This window comes from Diaphorina citri, unplaced genomic scaffold (assembly GCF_000475195.1).
Source record: "Diaphorina citri unplaced genomic scaffold, Diaci psyllid genome assembly version 1.1 scaffold2538, whole genome shotgun sequence".
Taxonomy (NCBI): domain Eukaryota; kingdom Metazoa; phylum Arthropoda; class Insecta; order Hemiptera; family Psyllidae; genus Diaphorina; species Diaphorina citri.
Window position 1 is genome coordinate 1 of NW_007379958.1, and position 25,672 is coordinate 25,672.

A 25,672-nucleotide genomic window follows, 5' to 3' on the forward strand; every position below is an offset into this window, starting at 1 on the left:
ACAACTCAAGTTACCATATTGCATTTCTTGTTCAATACTATTCAACCATGTTACAATTCTTGATAAAATTGTGGCATTCTACATATTCCAGGAATTGGGTTATTCTTCCTGGATAGGAGTTGAAATTTTACTTCAAATTTCAACTACTTAAAGCAACACAGTAACAGTAAAATGGTTTCTTCAAATTAAATTGATCCCAAGGGCAAGGTAATACCTAGACCCTTGACAAATGGAGTGTGCCTGAAGGCATGTGATGTGTTCCAATCCACTTGACCCCATCATTGTAATAAACTTCACCAACCCAGGTATCCTTTCAACTGATACAAAACTATGTACAAAATTTGACGTTGTCACACATCCATGTTGATGAAACTGGTGGAGTTGTTTCTTGAATCACGTAAGATGTGTTGACCGAAAAGGGAGGACAGGGAATATATTACAGAGGAGAAACAGTAACAACCAATAAGGAACCATGCTGATGTTTATGATCCTCTGCAACATAGAAATGAATAAACATTAACATTCTTGACTTGGCGGGGCGGAGCGCTACCTTGCTCCTTTATATCTCGAGATGGAGTTCGACTTGGAAAACCAAAAAAAAAGCATTAGATGCCGACTTACGAGCTCAAGATCTGTAGTTTTAACTATAGAGGGTACTTCAGCATTTTAACAATTAACAGGTCTACATTCCACATCATGTATTGGTTCATACCTCTACTTAATACCATGTCCGAGATCGATATTATTCATTTGATTTCGAAATATCTTATATTATAAGAACGAGATCCATTCACTCATTCACATTTCACATTTCATAGTTCACACACTGATCGATCTATCTCTAGAACCACAACACCTAGAAAGCTGAAATTTGGTAGGAATATTTAGGTAATAATTCAGCTGAGAAGTAGGTATTTCTGGGCGCACCCTACTTGCTTACCTCTCTGACAGAGTGTAACCGTTGTCATCCATGGTAGGAACTGTGTGTTGGGGGTTGAGCTGAAACAAGGGCCAAATTGTTCACAAGTATTAGTGCTGTCAAACTGTTTTGACTTGGCGGGGCGGAGTGCTATCGCGCTCCTTAGTAAAGCAAGCCCTTTTGGTACAATTTTCTTAAAAATGCCTAAAATACGACTGAAAAGGTAGGTACGTACTTATAAGTCTACGTACATTAGACTTATCAGTTACGAGTACCTACTTTCTATATAGGTACCTACCTAGGTAGGTAATAACGTGTGCCCCCTTTATCAATATTTACTTCATAATTACCTACTCACGTCTAATGACCCTAATTGAGATAAGGGTTGATAAGAAACAGAGTGATGAGATAAAGAGTTAGCGAGTCAGGCGGTAATAATAACAATAGAACGGAAATTTATTTATGTTTACAGTAATATAAGGTAAAACACCTAATAATTTTCTAGAACCTGCCAGTTTTGTATTTAGTGAGAGAAAGCCTTCAAAACCGGTACACAACAAGGAGCAGAATGGGAGCCATTCAGGATTTTTTCAAAGTTTCAGTTGGAAAGTTAAAGCTTAAACGTAACACCGTCCGCGCAGAATTAGAGCATGTTACCTAACCTACTGCCACCTGTGACAGGTGGGCAATGAAAAATGACCCACTTAATTTTGCGCTACTCTTGTCTCCGGTTAACAGGTTGCAGAACTTTTAAATAGATAAAAAGAAGAAGACCTTGTTAACTCGGTTCAAATAAAATCAAAGTCTGTAAACAGGGTGTGCGTTTACCTTCAAGAACTCGGGGGTCAAGTGCTCGCCCTTCATGAGATCGGTGTGTTTCAGGTTGAGGGGGACTCCAATTTGAGCGGCAGCCAGCTGCACAGCACGGCATGGGGCACTGCCGGGGACATAGTAGAAGTCAATGGTCATCTGAAATCAATGGGGGAAGAAAGCAAGAAAGTGTTAGTTTGGAATGGACATAGGTGGTGAGGGAGCTAGAAAGGTTTGTACTTTTTGTGTCGAGATTGTATCGGGGGGAAAAAGCTAGAAAAATGATGGACAACATACGAGTACCTAACTGCTATGACCTTAATTTTCCCCAGCTAACGATATGCCTACAACCTAAATCAATCTGTCACCACGTAACTTTATGACTAAGCGAAACTTTCACTTCTTGTACTATGCTTTTATTGCTATTATGTATTCTTATGAATTATTGGTATCTCCGATACCGGTCTGCCTGATGCATGAGAGCGACGTATGCCGGTAAAATTATGCCGAAGCTATGGCTGTAGCTTCCTACTCAATATTCTTTCAACTCTTCGATAAAAGTCTTTAGTAGCTCGGATCAATATGTATATAAACAAGGTATAAAATTTATTTCGTTTAATAAAGAACTACAAAGAAACCATTTTTGTAGTTCTTTATTAAACATTCCATAGGTTGGTAATTAATGAGACAATACACAGTTATGAGACGTATAAGGCTAATTGGTTAATTGCCTACAGACGCAGACATTCATAAGTATGCAGACTTTCAGACATGCGAGTACAAATTTAAGAACCATAACATTCTGCAGTCTTCGATTACTGCTTTTCCTGGGATTACTCCAGCCCATTCAAAACTATGTTAAAATAATGAATAAGGTACTGCAATACACAGTTATGAGACGTATAAGGCTAATTGGTTAATTGCCTACAGACGCAGACATTCGTAAGTATGCAGACTTGCAGACATGCGAGTACAAATTTAATAACCATAACCCATAACATTCTGCAGTCTTCGATTACTGCTTTTCCTGGGATTACTCCAGCCCATTCAAAACTATGTTAAAATAATGAATAAGGTACTTACGAAGTAGTCAGCAAATCTCTGGTACAGGGTTCCAATGTCGAAGTACAGTCTTTGGTTGACGATGCCTCTCGCCTTGGGGTCCTTTGGGTACAGGCTGTCGTCTTTGCCGTATTGTTCAGCAAGGTAGGCAATGATGGCACGGCTGAAATCAGAAGATGAGGAATTTGATAGATTGAGTCCTTGAGAGAATCTTAGACTGAAATCAACTCGTATGATTGATATCTAGAGTCTACCATCATTATGATAATAGGTACGCGGTCAAACTTTCTTGACTTGGCGGGGCGAATTGAGTCCTTGAGAGAATCTTAGGCTGAAATCAACTCGTATGATTGATATCTAGAGTCTACCATCATTATGATAATAGGTACGCGGTCAAACTTTCTTGACTTGGCGGGGCGGAGCGCTACCTTGCTCCTTTATATCTCGAGATGGAGTTCGACTTGGAAAACCCTGTCATCTGTCATTAGCATTAGATGCCGACTTACGAGCTCAAGATCTGTAGTTTTAACTATAGAGGGTACTTCAGCATTTTAACAATTAACAGGTAATAATTCAGCTGAGAAGTTGGTATTTCTGGGCGCACCCTACTTGCTTACCTCTCTGACAGAGTGTAACCGTTGTCATCCATGGTAGGAACTGTGTGTTGGAGGCTAAGAAATAAGTAAGTACGCTCCCTTGTGTTATCCCACTGGCAACTTTACATGACCATTCAACCAACAAGATAAACGCACGATGAGAACATTAGGACCAGCAGATTGCCGGGATGCCGGGTTTGAGAAGCCATGTGGTCCGAAGTTGAACACTACTTTCTTGGATGTTGGATTTCAAATAAATCCAACAACTCTGATTCGCCTTTCCCTTTCGCCAATGAATAGTAAAGAGTTGATCACAATATCTTTGAATAACTGGTCTGGAGAACACGTTAAAATGATCATTATCCAAGAACATAAAACTATAAAACACTACCACTCACTTAGAGCTGTTGGCATTCTCACACAATGCAGTCTGAGGAGTTATGCAATCTGTATTGATCTTTAGGAGTTCCAGATCTGCCTACAGATTCTGCACCTTTTAATGTACCACCTTCCTACCTATTTGTAGCCTGAGCTATCTAAAGAGTACCAATGAAAAGTACTACACATACACTGAGTTTAGTGGGCGAACATCGTTATTATTTTTTCTTCAATGAAATGGTTCCCACTCAAGTTATATATACTAGTAGAACCTAGTTGAAAATATTCCAGCATCCTGAATGTTGGTCCTATTGGCCATAGAACGGTCTGCAAAAATTTGCCTGCTCTGCTCTGGGAGAAAGAGAATGTCTCGTCTGCACAACTCGAACTCTGAAGAGGTTCAGCGAATCAATCTGTCACCACGTAACTTTATGACTAAGCGAAACTTTCACTTCTTGTACTATGCTTTTATTGCTATTATGTATTCTTATGAATTATTGGTATCTCAGATACCGGTCTGCCTGATGCATGAGAGCGACGTATACCGGTAAAATTATACCGAAGCCATGGCTGTAGCTTCCTACTCAATATTCTTTCAACTCTTCGATAAAAGTCTTTAGTAGCTCGGATCAATATGTATAAACAAGGTATAAAATTTATTTCGTTTAATAAAGAACTACAAAGAAACCATTTTTGTAGTTCTTTATTAAACATTCCATAGGTTGCCAATACAAATGAGCAACTTGATAATAATTCTAATGGGAATCCCCCTCCGCTACTCATCTAGCTGAATCATAGCCGGTGAGTAGCGGAGTATGGCTTGGGATCAGAGAATCAGTGGCGAACTTCACAATGGATGGTTCTGAATTCAACGTTCTTTGAGGCACTGATGTTTAAAGGTAGAAACACACTACCATCACATGATGTGATAGTATAGTGTGGCTGTCCTGAACGAAATTTCCTACAATATTATCGGAAAACTTTCAACTATATCTTTCTGACTCCCCATGATCTCACGTGAAGTGACGTGATGGGTGTTGGTAGTATGTTTATACCTTAAAAGTTTCTATATTTACCTCAATGGTGGACAGGGAGGCGACAATGGAGCAGTCGGCAATGGTGATGTTGTCGCCGGCAACCCAGGGAGATGAGGCAAGGAATGTGTTGAGGAATCCGAGAGCCTGGTCCAACTTCTCAGCTTTCTCAGCATCCAATGGGGCACCTCCGAAACAGTGGGGGTACTGAAATCACCAATGAAAAGGACACGTCAGTCATAGGTTTATTTTTTGGGGCATCATAAGTTTGATAATTTGATTCTGCAATGCGCAGATTTACCTCGATTGAGCGGGATTACAGACGAAGTAAAGAAGAATGCGAAGCTCGACGAAATTTGGTGGACAAAAATTTCAAACATTGCAGAAGTTGATGTGTTTCTACAAATAGAATATCTTCAAAGCTGCAATAACTTTGAAATTACAATGAATACCCGTTCGAAGACCTACATCGTGTATTGGTCCATAAATAGGTATACGTTATACAAACTTATTCTTACCTATATCTACATTCCACATGATGTATTGGTTCATACCTCTACTTAATACCATATCCGAGATCGATATTATTCATTTGATTTCGAAATATTGATTTATATAAGAACGAGCTATATCTACATTCCACATCATGTATTGGTTCATACCTCTACTTAATACCATATCCGAGATCGATATTATTCATTTGATTTCGAAATATTGATTTATAAAAACCACAGTACCAAGGTAGAGGAATAGGAGATGCCAAGACACACTCTCAAGGTTCCGGCTGACCGCGATCAAAGCTGGGGAAGAAAGCAAGAAAGTGTTAGTTTGGAATGGACATAGGTGGTGAGGGAGCTAGAAAGGTTTGTACTTTTTGTGTCGAGATTGTATCGGGGGGAAAAAGCTAGAAAAATGATGGACAACATACGAGTACCTAACTGCTATGACCTTAATTTTCCCCAGCTAACGATATGCCTACAACCTAGGTGCTATAGGTAGTTAATAATTTGTAGAACTTATGGTGTATTCCCCTCCATTATTTTATAAGGAACTCAGAGTAGGAGAAAGAATTCTGCTTGAAGGTCTAATCGCGAGGGCTTCTGTTCTCACCCTTGGAAGTTCAAGAAAAAAAATTACCCCTCCGTTTTCTGACGAACAGAATCAAGGTCATTTCCTGGACACCTAATACTCGATCTACATTAAACCTCGAAGTTATACGAGTAAACCTAAGTATAGTAAGTACCTATACTACTCCATACTTAAAGTTACAGAGTGGATACTCGAGACGTCTTGAAATTTGTGGTTTCCGGTAGGAAAAAAAAACTAGGTAGACTACAGTATTCTTCAGTTCCAAGCTTTAGTTCTAAGAGGAAGTATACAACACAACTTTGGAACTTTAGTGCTCAAGAGGTGCCCTAGGTTACCGCGCTCTTTAGTTTCCCTTACACTGTGACCTTGGTTCATTGCCAGTAAATTCTGTCCTACCCTCCTACCTCTGTTCTTTATTCAGATTGATTCGTCATAAGTCAGATAGATCATAAGGCTCAACAATTAGTACTTTATTCTGTCGAGGCAGGGCAAACATTTCTGACAGGCTGGAATATTGATATTCTTTTCATACTTTCCCGTCCAAGTTTCAAGCGATGGTGAAATTTATGCTGATGACCGGTAACCAGAAGAAGGATTGGTTGGACTAATCAGAGATGACGTGTTCTTGTGAACTGGTTGAGAAGAGTGACGTGTTAATACTCGTATAGGTAACTGTGAGCGGTTTATGGACCATGGGTATTATAGAGTCTAGGAATTATTGGATGGATTAGCAGGACTGTTGAGGTATTGGTACTTACCTTCTTACTTTCCGTGTCCGGACGTAGGTATCGGTAAAAGTTAAGGGCCACTATGGCTATAGCCATATATCACTACGATCTGGTCAGATCTTTATTAACATAGGTACTGCAATGAAACCTCTGAATAGCGGACATCCGCGGTTCCCGAGGTTATGTCCGCTATTAGATCCATGAATCAAAATTGGATAGGTACTCAAAATTCCGTTTCCACGGCGCGGCGTGATGCTTCGAAGTCCCGCGTACAACTTTTAGCACATGAACGTGCCCTAAATTTGCTCTAAAAAGTACCTTTACTGCGGGTCCCGCTATAACGTACTAGTACCTACTGTTATTGTGGTCAAATTCGAAAATTACCTATTGATGGATAAAATTTCACATTTTCGCTAGGATTTGAACCCGTGTATTATTCCTCTTCAAAAGGCGCTTAACCACGGAACCATCAAAGCAGGATTTCAATTGCTCATTTAAAATTTTACAAATAAATATCTAGATCCCGGGTTTGAGAAGCCATGGTCCGAAGTTGGACACTACTTTCTTGGATGTTGGATTTCAAATAAATCCAACAACTCTGATTCGCCTTTCCCTTTCGCCAATGAATAGTAAAGAGTTGATCACAATATCTTTGAACAACTGGTCTGGAGAACACGTTAAAATGAATATTATCCAAGAACATAAAACTATAAAACACTACCACTCACTTCAAGCTGTTGGCATTCTCACACAATGCAGTCTGAGGAGTTATGCAATCTGTATTGATCTTTAGGAGTTCCAGATCTGCCTACAGATTCTGCACCTTTTAGTGTACCACCTTCCTACCTATTTGTAGTCTGAGCTATCTAAAGAGTAACAATGAAAAGTACTACACATACAGTTTAGTGGGCGAACATCGTTATTATTTTTTCTTCAATGAAATGGTTCCCACTCAAGTTATAAACTAGTAGAACCTAGTTGAAAATATTCCAGCATCCTGAATGTTGGTCTTATTGGCCATAGAACGGTCTTCAAAAATTTGCCTGCTCTGCTCTGGGAGAAAGAGAATGTCTCGTCTGCGCAACTCGAACTCTGAAGAGGTTCAGCGAATCAATCTGTCGGGGGGATTCACTATTTATTTTGCCATTCTAATGTCATTCTGTGGCATCACGAATGAGCTACCATTAGGGCCAAGGTCTGAACGGCCTTCAGCATCAGAGATCTTCCACAAGTAATAATAAACAATAGGTAGGAGGTACCTAGTTTTCCCTTTACGCCTAATACCCTGCTACTAATTCTCCTATCAGGACTACGTTTACATAGTTTAGGTAGGTAACTAGTCATGCTACCATGTGATAAGTCCCCCCTCCTGTGACTTGTAACCTCTCTTGGTTTCTATGTTCCTGTCAATATTTGTAACCTCTATAATAATAAACAATAGGTAGGAGGTACCCAGTTTTCCCTTTACGCCTAACACCCTGCTACTAATTTTCCTATCAGGACTAGGTTTACATAGTTTAGGTAGGTACCTAGTCATGCTACCATGTGATAAGTCCCCCCTCCTGTGACTTGTAACCTCTCTTGGTCTCTATGTTCCTGTCAATATTTGTAACCTCTCTTCTCTTCTGTATTCCTGTGAATTTGTTTGCTGAGAATGCCTACAATGCCGGTATTCAGAGAGGTGACGACAGGTAATCGATTAACACCAGTCACTCTTCAATTTATAACAATAGTTATAAATTGTCGCCTACAATGCCGGTATTCAGAGAGGTGACGACAGGTAATCGATTAAGACCAGTCACTCTTCAATTTATAACAATAGTTATAAATTGTCTACTAAACTAATACGAGTAGGTACCTAAAACCTTTCACTTCTAATGTATAGGTGTATAGGACAACAAATCATTCTACGAGTATGTTTGTTAAAGTTCATGTTGGTGTTGTGAGATTTAGGCACCTACATGGACATTTTATACCTATGCGTTAATCTACTTGAACGTGTGAATATTACTAGGTACCTATTTCGTAGTGTTCGTACATTATAAATTATGTTTGTGGTAAAGCTTCATATTGGTGTTGTGAGGTTTAGGTACCTACATGGAGATTTTATACCTATGCGTTAATCTACTTGAACGTGTGAATATTACTAGGTACCTATTTCGTAGTGTTCGTACATTATAAATTATGTTTGTATAACTAATGGATGTGGCGAATTTGTAGCTACCTCCTCCTTCTTTAGGTATATTTATAATGTAGGTATTGATCTTTTTCGTCACCCCACACATAGACTTCAAACAAAGGACGCTAAGTGCGTCGCGACGCTCGAGTGTGAGTGACCTTTGAAAGTTTTGGTCACTATCAGAAAGGCTCAGGCCGGGACACTACAAAAATGTTTCGGTGAAAAACATAAACATTCAGGTCGGTAGACTTCAAACAAAGGACGCTAAGTGCGTCGCGACGCTCGAGTGTGAGTGACCTTTGAAAGTTTTGGTCACTATCAGAAAGGCTACCTAGTTCTCGATGGAAGAGAATTACAGGGGATTCACTATTTATTTTGCCATTCTAATGTCATTCTGTGGCATCACGAATGAGCTACCATTAGGGCCAAGGTCTGAACGGCCTTCAGCATCAGAGATCTTCCACAAGTAATAATAAACAATAGGTAGGAGGTACCTAGTTTTTCCTTTACGCCTAATACCCTGCTACTAATTTTCCTATCAGGACTAGGTTTACATAGTTTAGGTAGGTTATACCTAGTCATGCTATACCATGTGATAAGTCCCCCCTCCTGTGACTTGTAACCTCTCTTGGTCTCTATGTTCCTGTCAATATTTGTAACCTCTCTTCTCTTCTGTATTCCTGTGAATTTGTTAGCTGTGAATGCCTACAATGCCGGTATTCAGAGAGGTGACGACAGGTAATCGATTGACACCAGTCACTCTTCAATTTATAACAATAGTTATAAATTGTCTACTAAACTAATACGAGTAGGTACCACTTACCTAAAACCTTTCATTTCTAATGTATAGGTGTATAATATAGGACAACAAATCATTCTACGAGTACAAATCATTCTCTTACCAACCAAACTGATTGCTTTAAAATCTCATTATAAAGTAGGTATTTCTTCTCTTCAATTTTGTTTCCCTCGTACCTACCTAAATTATAGTTACCTACAAACAAAATGGCATATGAAAAATTCAGGTCGGCCATCATAATTAGGACCTACCTATAGGTAGGTATCTACCCACTTCCTCTTACCAACCAAACTGATTGCTTTAAAATCTCATTATAAAATAAAGTAGGTATTTCTTCTCTTCAATTTTGTTTCCCTCGTACCTACCTAAATTATAGTTACCTACAAACAAAATGGCATATGAAAAAGTCAGGTCGGCCATCATAATTAGGACCTACCTAGGTAGGTACCACCCACTTCCTCTTACCAACCAAACTGATTGCTTTAAAATCTCATAAAATAAAGTAGGTATTTCTTCTCTTCAATTTTCTTGTTTCCCTCGTACCTACCTAAATTATAGTTACCTACAAACAAAATGGCATATGAAAAATTGATGTAAGTCTAGCTAGGGAGGTATATCTATTACCTAGGTAGGTATACCTAATCTGTAAAATCAGTGGAGTGAAGGCCGAAGAACTAGAACATCATGAAATTAACGTAACTACTACTCGTACGGCTTGTGCCTTTACGACTGACCAGTGACCAGTAGGTATGGTACCTAGATTTTCATTGCGTGTACGACAAAAATTATTTGAAAGTAGGTATACTTACCTACTATGAGCAACCCCCTACACTTATACATATTTTATTACTTTCTATTATTTACCTGACTTACCTACTATGAGCAACCCCCTACACTTATACATATTTTATTACTTTCTATTATTTACCTGACAGTATACCTATTACCTAGGTGGGTACCTAATCTGTAAAATCAGTGGAGTGAAGGCCGAAGAACTAGAACATCATGAAATTAACGTAACTACTACTCGTATACGGCTCGTGCCTTTACGACTGACCAGTGACCAGTAGGTATGGTACCTAGATTTTCATTGCGTGTACGACGAAAATTATTTGAAAGTAGGTATAGGTACTTACCTACTATGAGCAACCCCCTACACTTATACATATTTTATTACTTTCTATTATTTACCTGACGTGCAGATAAGCAACTGTAATCTACCTACTATGAGCAACCCCCTACGCTTATATTTTATTACTTTCTATTATTTACCTGACGTGCAGATAAGCAAGTGTAATTTGTGAGCGTAGGTACCTGCCTAGGTACCTATAATATATTCACATTTACACTAGGTACTTGCACACATTTTTGTTGTTGCCAAAAAAAAAAAATTGCCAAATTTATGATAACCTACATCAAGATTTAAAATGTTGAGTCGTCCCAACTGTAATTTGTGAGCGTAGGTACCTACCTATATTTACATTTACACTACTTGCACACATTTTCGTTGTTGCCAAAAAAAAAATTGCCAAATTTATGATAACCTACATCAAGATTTAAAATGTTGAGTCGTCCAACATTTATTTAGTAATCGGACGTACGAAAGATATAAAATAATAATAATAATACAGCCATATCGATCTCTTACGAGATGCGGCCTTCTCAAGAAATTTGTAGATTATGATGCCAAGTAATTATGTAGATTACGCTTCCAGAATTCGCGGTCTTGAGCGGATTTTTGCCAGTTCTTGCCAACTACTCCTTTCAAATCTTTGTCCCATCGGTTGGGTGGTCTGCCTAGACTCTTGAAAAAAATAGACTCTTGAAAATTATGGACAGACTCTTTTGGATTGAACTTCTGGAGTGACAGAGGTTTAGAAAAATTGCCCACCTTTCAAAAAAAAAAAAAAAAAATCCCAAGACCCGGATTTTATTGTGAAACCCGGCTTAACCGGCACAATGATTTTTTTAGCGCAAGAATATCTCAATAAAACTGTATTTGTTAGAGCGAACACGATTATTTTCTCCTGTAAATCCAGATAAACAATATTAATTAAACTAAAATAATTAAAAATCTTACCTTGATGTGTGGAGTTGAAAAAAATATTCGAGAAATGGAGAAGTTGGAATCGAAGTGAACACTTCACAGGCTAAAATTGAACTGAATGAATTCGAAAATGAACGAGAATATTATAGGAATGAAGAGAGAGGCAAGAATTCAATACAATTGAGCAACTTGATAATGCTGATGGGAATCCCCTCCGCTACTCATCTAGCTGAATCATAGCCGGTGAGTAGCGGAGTAGGTATTGCTTGGGATCAGAGAATCAGTGGCGAACAAACAAAAATTGAATGAATATCATGACTCGTTTTAACGTCCAAAATAATGTGACCCATGAATCCCCCACGATAATGGAAATAGGTATTAGCAGGTAGGTACTTTAAAAATGAACTAAACTTAGTCCCGAAATTGAGAAATGCTTGTGGTAAATTAGGCACATCCACTTTTTACTCGAACCTAACATTGTTTGCAACTTATTTTCAAACACGGAATAGAACATAATTATCTACTTAGGACTTAGGTATAGCAAATAAGGCACATCCACTATTTACTTGGACCCAACATTGTTTTGAATGCAAAATGTTATGGTAAATTAAGCACATCCACTAGAATTCGTATTTTTTGAATAGGTCAAAAAATAATATATCTCCGGGGCTCCGGGTAAAGACTGTAGTTAATGTACCTATGTAATTTTTAAGAACTTGTTGAAGCAATTGCATGAAAGGATTTAGGTATTTCATGAAAGGCGAGATAAGTAGGTACATACCCTTAATGCGAAGAGAAATACCTGTGGTAAATTAGGCACATCCACTATTTACTCGAACCTAACATTGTTTGCAACTTATTTTCAAACACTATCTACTTAGGACTTAGGTACCTATGGTAAATAAGGCACATCCACTATTTACTTGGACCCAACATTGTTTTAAATGCAAAATATTATGGTAAATTAGGCACATCCACTAGAATTCGTATTTTTTGAATAGGTCGAAAAATAAAGCAATATATCTCCGAGGCTCCGGGTAAAGACTGTACCTAGTTAATGTACCTACCTATGTAGTTTTTAAGAACTTGTTGAAGCAATTGCATGAAAGGATTTAGGTATTTCATGAAAGGCGAGATAAGTAGGTACATACCCTTAATGCGAACGTAGCGTCGACACTAGTTTTGTATTATTTTTGACGTTTGATCATGACTTTAATCCGTACATCCAGGTAACCTAAACATTAGTCAGTTAGGTACAACTTCTATCCGAATAAGAATTCCACTCATTTTTAATAATAAATCTCGGAGTTTTTCCCAAATTATTGAATATTCCTAAACCAACTTGTGACGTCATTACTATCATCAGAGATGAGTATCCGTACGTCCAGGTAACCTAAACCTTAGTCAGTTAGGTACCTACAACTTCTATCCGAATCAGAATTCTACTAATTTTTAATAATAGGTAAATCTCGGAGTTTTTCCAAAATTATTGAATATTCCTAAACCAACTTGTGACGTCATTACTATAAAGTCATCAGAGATGAGTCATGGTCCATGAGAGAATGACAGGCTGGAATATTCCTTTCATACTTTCCCGTCCAAGTTTCAAGCGATGGTGAAATTTATGCTGATGATCGGTAGAAGAAGGATTGGTTGGACTAATGAGAGATGACGTGTTCTTGTGAACTGGTTGTGAAGAGTGACGTGGTATTAGAACCGTGAGCGGTTTATAGACCATGGGAAATTGGGAACTGTAGGGTCTAGGAATTCTAGGATGCATTAGTAGGACTATTGACTCTGTTGAGGTATTGGTAAAAGTACGGCCACCGGCTATTTAAGCTCTAGGTCAGTGCGATCTGGTTGGATCTTCGTTAACATACTGCAATGAAACCTCTGAATAGCGGACATCCGCGGTTCCCGAGGTTATGTCCGCTATTAGATCCACTAATCAAAATTGGATACTCAAAATTCCATTTCCACGGCGCGGTGTGATGCTTCGAAGTCCCGCGTACAACTTTTAGCACATGAACGTGCCGTAAATTTGCTCTAAAGAGTACTTTACTGCGGAGCCCGCAATAGCATACTAGTACCTAGTACCTACTGTTATTGTGGTCAAATTTGTAAATTATTGATGGATAAAATTTCACGTTTTCGCTGGGATTTGAACCCACGTATTATTCCTCTTCAAAAGGCGCTTAACCACGGAGCCATCAAGGTAGGGTTTCAATAAAATTGCTGATTTACAAGTTTACTGAGAAATATAAATCTGAACTATTATGTTCATAGGCGGCGATAGGGGGGGGCTTGGGGGGCTTAAGCCCCCCCAAAGTTATCCTGAGTCTGCCATTAATAGATTAGTAAATGTTATTAATTATGTCAGTAAAACTGAAAGTACATATGTTGTGGAAATGGATTACAGTACAAAGGGAGCACTATTATAATAACATGGGCTAAAAATAAAACTTCTAGGTTGAGTTATAGATGTCTGATGGATTTGCACATGATTATGTCTCAAATTTACGAGCACCTTCTATCTATGTCTAAATTATCAATTTAATAACCAAGTCTTCACTTACCCCTCCTGTCAGGCTTGGTGCATCTTTTGACGAGACGGATGGAGTCTTTGGCAAACAAGCGGGTGGGTTCCAAGAATTTCTGAACTTGATCCATTTCTGAAATAAACACAAGCCATAATTATCATGAGGTTGATCTTTAGATAGGACCTTGACACAGTAAGGAGTTGTTTCCTTAGGGATTGGGTCCTGATAAAAGTTGATTGTTAGGTATGAATGAACGAGAATATTATAGGAATGAAGAGAGAGGCAAGAATTCAATACAAATGAGCAACTTGATAATTCTGATGGGAATCCCCCTCCGCTACTCATCTAGCTGAATCATAGCCGGTGAGTAGCGGAGTATGGCTTGGGATCAGAGAATCAGTGGCGAACAAACAAAAATGGAATGAATATTATGACACGTTTTAACGTCCAAAATTATGTGACCCATGAATCCCCCACGTTAATGGAAATAGGTATTAGCAGGTAGGTACTTTGTAAAAATGAACTGAACTTAGTCCCGAAATTGAGAAATGCTTGTGGTAAATTAGGCACATCCACTATTTACTCGAACCTAATATTGTTTGCAACTTATTTTCAAACACGGAATAGAACATATCTACTCAGGACTTAGTAGGTATGGTAAATAAGGCACATCCACTATTTACTTGGATCTAACATTGTTTTAAATGCAAAATATTATGGTAAATTAGGCACATCCACTAGAATTCGTATTTTTTTAATATACTTAGGTCAAAAAATAAAGTAATACCTATATCTCCGGGGCTCCGGGCAAAGACTGTAGTTAATGTGCCTATGTAGTTTTTAAGAACTTGTTGAACCAATTGCATGAAAGGATTTAGGTATTTCATAAAAGGCGAGATAAGTAGGTACATACCCTTAATGCGAACGTAGCGTCGACACTAGTTTGGTCTTATTTTTGACGTTTGATCATGACTTTAATCCGTACGTCCAGGTAATCTAAACCTTAGTCAATTAGGTACCTACAACTTCTATCCGAATCAGAATTCTACTAATTTTTAATAATAAATCTCGGAGTTTTTCCCAAATTATTGAATATTCCTAAACCAACTTGTGACGTCATTACTATCATCAGAGATGAGTCATGGTCCATGAGAGAAGGACAGTCTGGAATATTCCTTTCATACTTTCCCGTCCAAGTTTCAAGCGATGGTGAAATTTATGCTGATGACCGGTAGAAGAAGACAAGGATTGGTTGGACTAACGTGTTCTTGTGAACTGCCTGTAAAGAGTGACGTGTTAATACTCGTATAGGTAACTGTGAGCGGTTTATAGACCATGGGAATTATAGAGTCTAGGAATTATTGGATGGATTAGCAGGACTGTTGAGGTATTGGTACTTACCTTCTTACTTTCCGTGTCCGGACATAGATATCGGTAAAAGTTAAGGGCCACTATGGCTATAGCCATATATCACTACGATCTGGTCAGATCTTTATTAACATACTGCAATGAAACCTCTGAATAGCGGACATCCGCGGTTCCCGAGGTTATGTCCGCTATTAGATCCACTAATCAAAATTGGAGAGAGATGACGTGTTCTTGTGAACTGGTTGTGAAGAGTGACGTGGTAATACTCGTATGGGTAACTGTGAGCGGTTTATAGACCATGGGTATTATAGAGTCTAGGAATTATTGGATGGATTAGCAGGACTGTTGAGGTATTGGTACTTACCTTCTTACTTTCCGTGTCCGGACATAGATATCGGTAAAAGTTAAGGGCCACTGTGGCTATAGCCATATATCACTACGATCTGATTAGATCTTTATTAACATAGGTACTGCAATGAAACCTCTGAATAGCGGACATCCGCGGTTCCCGAGGTTATGTCCGTAGATCCACTAATCAAAATTGGATAGGTACTCAAAATTCCGTTTCCACGGCGCGGCGTGATGCTTCGAAGTCCCGCGTACAACTTTTAGCACATGAACGTGCCCTAAATTTGCTCTAAAAAGTACCTTTACTGCGGGTCCCGCTATAACGTACTAGTACCTACTGTTATTGTGGTCAAATTCGAAAATTACCTATTGATGGATAAAATTTCACATTTTCGCTAGGATTTGAACCCGTGTATTATTCCTCTTCAAAAGGCGCCATCAAAGCAGGATTTCAATTGCTCATTTAAAATTTTACAAATAAATATCTATGTATAATGTTGTGGACTATTCTGTTGAAAGACCATTAACCACGGAACCATCAAAGCAGGATTTCAATTGCTCATTTAAAATTTTACAAATAAATATCTATGTATAATGTTGTGGACTATTCTGTTGAAAGACCATTAGAATAGAATATACCCTGTTTATACTGCCAGAATGAGACTGAATAGTCCCTTTACTCCCGCAGTCTAAACAAGGTCTTATGTATTTGGTACCTACAAAATTAGAAGGTAAAGCTGTTCCTTAACCTGGCGATTTTGCATTTTGTTTGTTAATTTATTTGCTCATAAATGCTTTTAAACATCCAGTTTGGTTTTGACAAAATTTGGTCGAAAAATAATTTTGTTGGTCAACTAATTTTGTCCCATTCATTACTTTTGAGGATCATTTTGGGCCCTCAAATTTGTGGTGACATGGAAAACAATTTAGTGAATTGAGTAATACTTACACAATGATATTGTTGATTGGGATGTGGATAAGTTTGACAAAGAATCCAATGAAGCCCATGATACTGAAACCAATAGCTGTGGCTATGGCAATCTTTTAAGGTAAAGCTGTTCCTTAACCTGGCAATTTTGCATTTTGTTTGTTTATTTATTTGCTCCTAAATGCTTTCAAACATTCAGTTTGGTTTTGACAAAATTTGGTCAAAAAAGAATTTTGTTGGTCAACTAATTTTGTCCCATTCATTACTTTTGAGGGTCATTTTGGGCCCTCAAATTTGTGGTGACATGGAAAACAATTGAGTAATACTTACACAATGATGTTGTTGATTGGGATGTGGATAAGTTTGACAAAGAATCCAATGAAGCCCATGATACTGAAACCAATAGCTGTGGCTATGGCAATCTTTTGGAACTCTGGAAGACAGAAAAATAAATGTAATTAGTAAATGTTATTTCTGGAGAACAGAAAAATAAATGAAATTAGTAAATGTTATTTATTTTTTATTTTAATTAATTATGGTGCGTCAACATTAATTATGTCAGTAAAACAAAACTGAAAGTACATATGTTGTGGAAATGGATTACAGTAAAAAGGGAGCACTATTATCATAACATGGGCTAAAAATAAATCTTCTATGTTGAGTTATAGATGTCTGATGGATATGCACATGATTATGTCTCAAATTTACAAGCACCTTCTATCTATGGGTAAATTATCAATTTATTACCCAAGTCTTCACTTACCCCTCCTGTCAGGCTTGGTGCATCTTTTGACGAGACGGATGGAGTCTTTGGCAAACAGATTAGTAAATGTTATTAATTATGTCAGTAAAACTGAAAGTACATACGAGTATGTTGTGGAAATGGATTACAGTACAAAGGGAGCACTATTATCATAACATGGGCTAAAAATAAAACTTCTAGGTTGAGTTATAGATGTCTGATGGATATGCACATGGTTATGTCTCAAATTTACAAGCACCTTCTATCTATGGGTAAGTTATCAATTTATTACCCAAGTCTTCACTTACCCCTCCTGTCAGGCTTGGTGCATCTTTTGACGAGACGGATGGAGTCTTTGGCAAACAGAACGTCCAACCTATCTCATATATAACTTCCACTTCTCACATGAACTTTATATCATGAAGCATAATAAACATTGTATTTTCTATCTTAATTGATAACATGATAACCCTATAGGTAACACTAAACCACAGCAGTAGCTCGTACGGTTAGTAAATTTTTCAATGTTAGACAATTTATCCTCTTTAATAAGTCATTAAACAAATCATTTCTGTACAATGTTATATCTAGGTAGGAACTTACTCCGGAGTTGTTAACGTATCAAATAGCTTTTATGAGACCACCGTGGTGGTGTTTATAAACTTACTCCGGAGTTGTTAACGTATCAAATAGCTTTTATGAGACCACCATGGTGGTGTTTATACGCCGCACCGACTGTGAGTAGGTATTAGATCAGCTATTAAGTAATCCTTAGCAGGTAAATTATCAGATTTATGTAGATTAGCACAGTCGGTAAGGTAGGTAGGTACATAACATACCATCGGCACAGACCCACGTTATATCTTTTTCAAGTACCTACCCACCTTTATTATTATGTTAACTTGATCCCTTATGTGCCGCGTCCATTTTAGTTTAGGACTATTGCACTACCTTTACACATGGTTAATGGCTCTCCTCCATTTCAAACACTCCTGATCCTCTTGAGAAGCTCAGGAGTGGTGTTAGGTATATTGTAAATCTCACTAACTTTCTCATGAGAACAATCCTGGCCTAGGAATGAGGACTGAGATAAAACTGACCGTATGAACTTCTTGAAACAGTGAAAGGCTGTCTAAATAACGGTTAGCAGACAGGCAGCTGACTATTATCTAAGGAAGCCCAGAACCTATTTCAATTTTCAAGACTAGTCACTAGATTTTAGTGATACGGTAAACTTTCCTTTGAGACGTTGATTTCTACCTCTGCAAAGCTTACCTCTGTTTGAAAATAACTGTGTTCTTTTAAGATAAAAGGACTGTGTTCCACAGACAGCTAAAACACTTGGAGCTTGAAGAAATAACTGTAGTTTTACTGGAGTAAAGAAACTGTAATTTCTTCAACTCAGTTCCAAATCGACACAAAAATCAAACACTCAGTTTGTTTACATTCCACGTGAAAAGTTGAGAGCGTTGCCTAACCTACTTTCTCTTTTATTTCTAGAAGGCGCATAATGAAGCTGCAAATGAACTGCGCGTGGTATTTTGAAACATTTACACGGCGTTTTATTGTAAACTGTTTCGAGAGTTTCATGCTACTCTTGGACAAGGTATAATTTAGCGGGTAGTACCTACCTAGTAGGTAAATGCTTATAAATTTTACTTACGTTAAAAGCGTATTGCACCAAATAGTAAAGGCTCGCCATCATAAATGAAGAAAGGGAATACCTTTATTTAGGTTAGGTACCTAGGTAAGTAAATATTACACTGCACAGTCTGCACACATCAGAGTTCTGTAAATTTCCATTAAGATTGGTAAGCTGAATCCCATCAGAAAATATCCCAACAGTTCGATCATTATGTTCCGATTATCCTTTCAGGAAGTAAGAATTCTTCACTGATGGCTGTCGATAAATAGGTAATCGATAACAGTTGACCCTTTTCTTACTGTCCTTGAACGTTGATATTTTTTCTGAGTCCGTCTCAGGTTTAGGGGCTGATACCTAAATGATGTGACAAAGAAATCTGAAATTAAAATGAGTAATATTTAAACTTAAAAGCAACAAGAAAGTCCTGTAAACCCAGCCTAGTCACCTAGTCAGCTTGGAGCACACGCCTCACGCCTGCCTTGTAAGCGCTGGGTCGCGGGTTCTATTCCCACCCGGGGCGGATTTTATCCTGAAGGAATAAGGTTCGTTCTCGGAACGGTTGGCTTTCTCCTATCCTGTCTTCTAACAGATTACAGGCAGAAGTATTGGAATTTACGACAAGTCAGAAGTATTAGGAGGAACTTTCAGAGCAAAGATAGCAGATAGCCAATCAAGTATCCCAGAGGAAAGGAAAGGAAATAATATATTAAGCCGCCATCTCTGAGGTTATCTCCTGTCAACTGGAAGTGGATGCCATCGTCCTCCATTGTTTCAATATTGGGCATCTATTTTATCAGGTGATGTGACAAAGAAATCTGAAATTGAAATAAGTAATAGGGTACCTAAGTGTAGGTACCATTTATTCGCCCACCTAAAAAACGTACCATTTATTGGCCCACCTGCCCACATTTATTTTTCTAATTTTTGTTTTTATTACTACAGTTTTGGAATACTACCTACTGGTTTGATAGCATTCTTTAAGCCCTTTCTTTTGATAAAATTGGATCTTGAAAAAGTTCGTCGAGTTCAGACTTATGTGGCGTATGGTACAGGTGGGGCCAATAAATGGTAGGTACGTTTTTTAGGTGGTCGAATAAATGGTACACTTACCCTATTTAAACCTAAAAGCAACAAGAAAGTCCTGTAAACCCAGCCTAGTCATCCAGTCAGCTTGGAGCATACGCCTCACGCCTGCCTTGTAAGCGCTAGGTCGCGGGTTCTATTCCCACCCGGGGCGGATTTTATCCTAAATTATATAGGAAGAAGGATGGTCTCAAGTTCGAATGAAAATTATGCGTCTACTGCAGTCTCATGTTAAAAGACAATTTGGGTTTCATAAAAAATAATTAAAAATGGACCAACAAAAAGTGCAAAAAGTAAACTAATATTTTGGTCCCTAGTTATAAGCCCTCCAATTATAAGAAAGATAGAGAGAGGGAGAGAGAGAGAGGAGGGAGGGAGAGAGAGAGTGAGGGAGAAAGAGATACAGAGAGCCAGAGAAAATCAACAAAATTTATTGACGGACTGATGCCCAAAGTCCAAAATTTGTGACATTCTCGACCATGCCTGCTGTCCTGTCACACGGGTTACAAGTCGGTGTATCAAAGACCTCTGACGGTCGGTATGTCTGTATGTCGGTGTCGGGATATGATCCACGGATCTGTTAGATGTGAGGCGACCAACCGTGCCCAAGTGATCCATCCGAAACACAACGAGATCAATAGAGTGATTGGTTTTTGTTCTAAGGTACTTGGCTCTATGTGTTGGGTATCTATACCTATGTAAATTACCTATACTTGCATAATTAGGTTTGTTATCTACATATGCATTTTAGATTTTGGAATGATTTTAGAATTCTGGAAACTTTCTATGTAGGTATCTATTAAGGATGAAACAAATATAAATAAAATCAGTGAAGTTAGCAACATACCTAATACGCTATTACGCAAATATGTAGGTAATGCGTTTTCTGTGATATAAAAATCTGAAAATACCATTCGATTGTCACATCCAAAGATTCCAAGATTCAGCCAAATAGGATTGGAATTACATCATGGAAATTAGATTCGATCCAAAAAGAATGTAAGAAGGCATCCTCGCGTCCACAAAGGAACACCAAAGTGGTTTAGAAGAAAACAAATTACCTTACACCTGTCAACATCTCCATTCAAGACCTCTCATGTTAACACGCGGTGACCAGGGAACTTAAATGTGAGGGTGACATTAATGAGACGAAGAATAAGCGAGTGGTCCCATATGAGAACCTTGTGTGAACCCATTACTAATACAGTCAAACCTGCGGATAAACGGGAATCTCAGGAGCCTTTGCATATTTTCCTGCTTGTAGAAGTTTTCGCTTTAAAAATTTCCTTCTTAGAGAGGTTAAAAAAAAAGCTTCTGACGGTGGAAATTTTAATTTTTAAAGAGTGAGTTTTTTGTGTCAAAAATGAAGGGACCACGATTTTGTTCCAGTTTGTCCATCAGGTTTCTTGGATTCCAGGTTCGACTGTAGTATACAATTGACTGCGTTATAAATGACTATGTTATAATGTTAGGTATAAATGACAATGACAGACCTAATAACAATGAACCTGTCACCAGAAGCTTGTTATAAACTAGGGGGTGCTAGGAATGTAATAGAATTAATGTTATGTGATATTAGTACCTTAAGATATCTCGTTAGGACCAGTTGACCACTATGAGGGTGGTATGCAGTGGTGTAGTTGGGGGGAATTCAAATAGCGGACATTAGAAGACCATTCAGCTTTAAAGAGGGTGGAACACACAACACCACCGAGCCACCACCGACCACCACGCGGGGCGGATTTCATCCTAAACAGATAAGATTCGTTCTCGGAACGGCTGGCTTTCTCCTATCCTGACTTCCTAATACTCTCTTCGCTTTCTTAATGATAAATTCTTAGCAGTTACAGTTTCTTCTATCAAACTCTTAAAATGGAGGAGGAGTACACAGAAAACTAAATTCGTTCAATACTCAATCGTCAATGTATTTCGGGAAAATAGCTTTCAACTAAATACGATTTCCTCATTTATGGGTTGTGGGCCTAGGACGACAGACGACAAAACATTATTATGTATCACTGTATCAGATTAAATCCCGAGACAATCCTCTAATATCCTCTATGTTTTTTTTTGTTTTTTTTTTTTCTAGTTAAGCAAGGTCTTCCTAGTTAAATTGTTAGTTGTATGTATTATTCTTTAAGCCATCAAATATACGAGACCTTGTTTAGACTGCTGGGATAAAGGGACTTTTCAGTCCTATTCGGGCAGGATAAACAAGGTATTCTATTCTATTCTATTCTATGTTAAGCTCCCGTCTTAGATCTCGACTGAATCTGAGCTAATTTTGATATCACCATCTGAATTTCACTGTTAATGTTGATGATCTTGTATTAAATTTAACTAAGATCCAATGTCTCACCATAAGAAGTCTAGAGCCTAGCAGAGATGTGCTATCAATCACTCTAACCTGATTAGAACTATCCTCAGTGATCTTTATACAGGATCTAACTTCAGTCTTAACTATTATTGTCAAAATTCCGATTAGTATTGGTATTAACAGTGCTTTATTTATTTATTATTCAGGTACAATAGACCTTTCAGGAGCAAGATTATTATTCAGCTGATACCCAATAAACGTTACTTTGTTGAATCTGCTGACATAGAGGGACTTTTCAATCCTATTACGCTGACAGTCAAAATATGTAGGGCCAGTAGAGTCAAATTATTTGAGGTGTGGGCCTTTCCTGAGCACTTTCTAGGCTAGGAGAAGACAGAGAACACCGAGTGTTAAGCAACGTACTGCATGGTGTCTATTCTGGATGGATGGTTATTTTACCTAATGTGTTTTTGCCAGGAATCCAGGAAATAGGTATACCTACTTTTTGCTTACTGTGAGTGAAAATAATTCGCAGCAGGCAATTTTTTGAAGTAATTAGAAAAAAAAAACTTCAACATTCTTTTTCAAGACCTCTTTTCTTTTCAGCTCACCCTGTTCTGGTTGTCTGACGTTACCTATATTTCTGGTACATCTTGTATCTTGTTCGGGGTACCTCCCGCGTTACCTGATGCCTTCCTCACAACATAACACAATCATGTCTCTTTTTGATCTTCACTCTGGGAACCCGCCAGCCCGACAAAGGAGAACCTAATCATCTCTATCTCTTACCTGTCTAATTAAGCGATCGATTTATCATTTCTAGAGGAGATCACCACCTTATTCCTTGCCTCTCTTTGACGGGTCTCCCTGATTATCCTGTAATGTTATTAGGGTCCTAGCCAGCTCCTATTAGGTACGAGTAACTTCACAGATCAGGGTCGAAATTTTGATCTTATGGTATTTAAACCACAACGAGGTAGTTATACTGCTACAAGTACCAACCTCCTTATGAGTGTACAAACATAATACAATGCATACATACATAGGGGTTGTAATAGTGAGTTGTATGTACCTACCTATAGGTAAGTTCTTGAAGATATCAAGGAATGTGAAAGACACTATTCATGACGATCCTACCAAGCTACCTATCCTAGGAGATCATTGTAATTATTTGATTCTGAATTTGAACCAGACAAAATGACGAATCATACTCATAATCATATGGCAATAGGTAATAATATTATGATACATACATAATATAAAATCTTGTTGTCGATATTCAATCAAAACGAAGCATTGTGAATTTTATTGTGATCCTGTAGGGATTCCTTCCCCTCCCTGTTTGTAGGTACCTACTTCCTTTTTCATGTTTGTGGCTTCCTCATATTCCGCAGTCCTGTTATCCCACGCGGGCACGAAGAGCTTCAGCTTACCAACGAATTTTGACTTCAGCGATTTCTTGTTCACCGGTTCAACGGACTCCCCAAAGCCCAAAATTTGTGACATTCTCGACCATGCCTGCTGCCCTGTCACACGGGTTATAAGTCGGTGTATCAAAGACCTCTGACCGTCGGTATGTCTGTATGTCGGTGTCGGGATATGATCCACGGATCTGTTAGATGTGAGGCGACCAACCGTGCCCAAGTGATCCATCCGAAACACCACGAGATCAACAGAGTGATTGGTTTTTGTTCTAGGTACTTGGCTCTATGTGTTGGGTATCTATACCTATGTAAATTACCTATACTTGCATAATTAGGTTTGTTACCTATGCATTTTAGATTTTGGAATGATTTTAGAATTTTGGAAACTTTCTATGTAGGTATCTATTAAGGATGAAACAAATATAAATAAAATCAGTGAAGTTAGCAACATGCCTATTCTATTACGCAAATATGTAGGTAATGCGTTTTCTGTGATATAAAAATCTGAAAATACCATTCGATTGTCACATCCAAAGATTCCTGCCTTGTAAGCGCTAGGTCGCGGGTTCTATTTCCACCCGGGGCGGATTTTATCCTGAAGGAATAAGCAGGTTGGTTCTCGGAACGGTTGGCTTTCTCCTATCCTATCCTCCTATTCTCTTCGATGTGGGAAATAATTCTGTTATTGAAAAGACAAAATGAATTAGGTACCTACCTACTAAAAGGCCATAAAGTTTATATCTATATACAACTTACCTTTTTCGTGTAGAAACTGATGAAGAATAATCTCCTAAAGAATAGGACCTACTAATGCAACAACTGCAAACGCTGAGTAGAACAGAAACATTTTCAAGTAATAGCTCAAAATAATAGTCATTTTCGGTGAATGTCTAGATCAAAATAAATCTAATTATTATTACTTATTACTATGTATACCCTAGTATTTACTTATTTTTAGTTTATTTTCCTTCGGTTTTTCTGTCTTTTCCGGTAGGTTTGCTGTAGGTATTATCAATGCATTGGGATAGACATGAATTTTATGACAAAAAGCAGCAATATCAAGGCCAATTTAGTCAAAAGCATAGTAGGTATTTGTTGTAAGTAGATATGTATTTGGTATACCCTAGTATTTACTTATTTTCAGTTTATTTTCCTTCGGTTTTTCTGTCTTTTCCGGTAGGTTTGGTGTAGGTATTATCAATGCATTGGGATGGACATGAATTTTATGACAAAAAGCAGCAATATCAAGGCCAATTTAGTCAAAAGCATAGTAGGTATTTGTTGTAAGTAGATATGTATATGATGAGTTGTTGAGAGTTAAAAGATCCGTTTTTTCTAGTCAAAAATGTTCACATTGAGGTTAAAATTACGTCAAAAAAATTTGTTAGTTAATTTGGTACACTTTTCTTCTATTAGGTAGGCACCTAAGATGGAAAATCAATACCTAGTTTAATTTGAGACTAAATTTATTCCATAGGATGCTGATATTGCTGGTACTGGTGATGATGGGCTTTCAAATTGTCCTCCAATTGTTTCAACTGTTCGTACCCTTGAAACACTTTGTAACATCCCAAACACACAGGTAACAAAAACAAAAGCTCAATCATGTTGTAGGTTTTCTTTACAAAATTGTCAT

The 25,672-nt window shown here is 38.0% G+C and overlaps 2 protein-coding genes and 1 long non-coding RNA gene across 3 annotated transcripts; all 3 read right to left on the bottom strand.

Annotated features, from left to right (window-relative positions):
- Positions 1–69: 69 nt before the first annotated feature.
- LOC103519105 (protein transport protein Sec61 gamma-1 subunit) lies at positions 70–17,652 on the bottom strand (the record flags this gene model as incomplete). Its single annotated transcript, XM_026830712.1, has 3 exons — positions 70–492; positions 17,156–17,258; positions 17,589–17,652. Coding segments are annotated over 3 exons (177 nt in total), but the record flags the coding sequence as incomplete, so codon positions are not given.
- LOC103519104 (glutathione S-transferase 1-like) lies at positions 937–11,834 on the bottom strand. The gene is made up of 3 exons (XM_008484184.3): positions 11,675–11,834; positions 1,748–1,888; positions 937–999 (listed from the first exon to the last, which is right to left on the bottom strand). The coding sequence occupies exons 2-3, from the start codon at positions 1,886–1,888 to the stop codon at positions 937–939; spliced, it is 204 nt and encodes a 67-aa protein (XP_008482406.1). The 5' UTR covers positions 11,675–11,834.
- A 2,270-nt stretch (positions 17,653–19,922) lies between the features above and the next one.
- On the bottom strand, positions 19,923–25,145 carry LOC113471505. The gene is made up of 2 exons (XR_003394179.1): positions 24,793–25,145; positions 19,923–20,027 (listed from the first exon to the last, which is right to left on the bottom strand). It is a non-coding gene; the product is annotated as an uncharacterized LOC113471505 (long non-coding RNA).
- Positions 25,146–25,672: the final 527 nt, after the last annotated feature.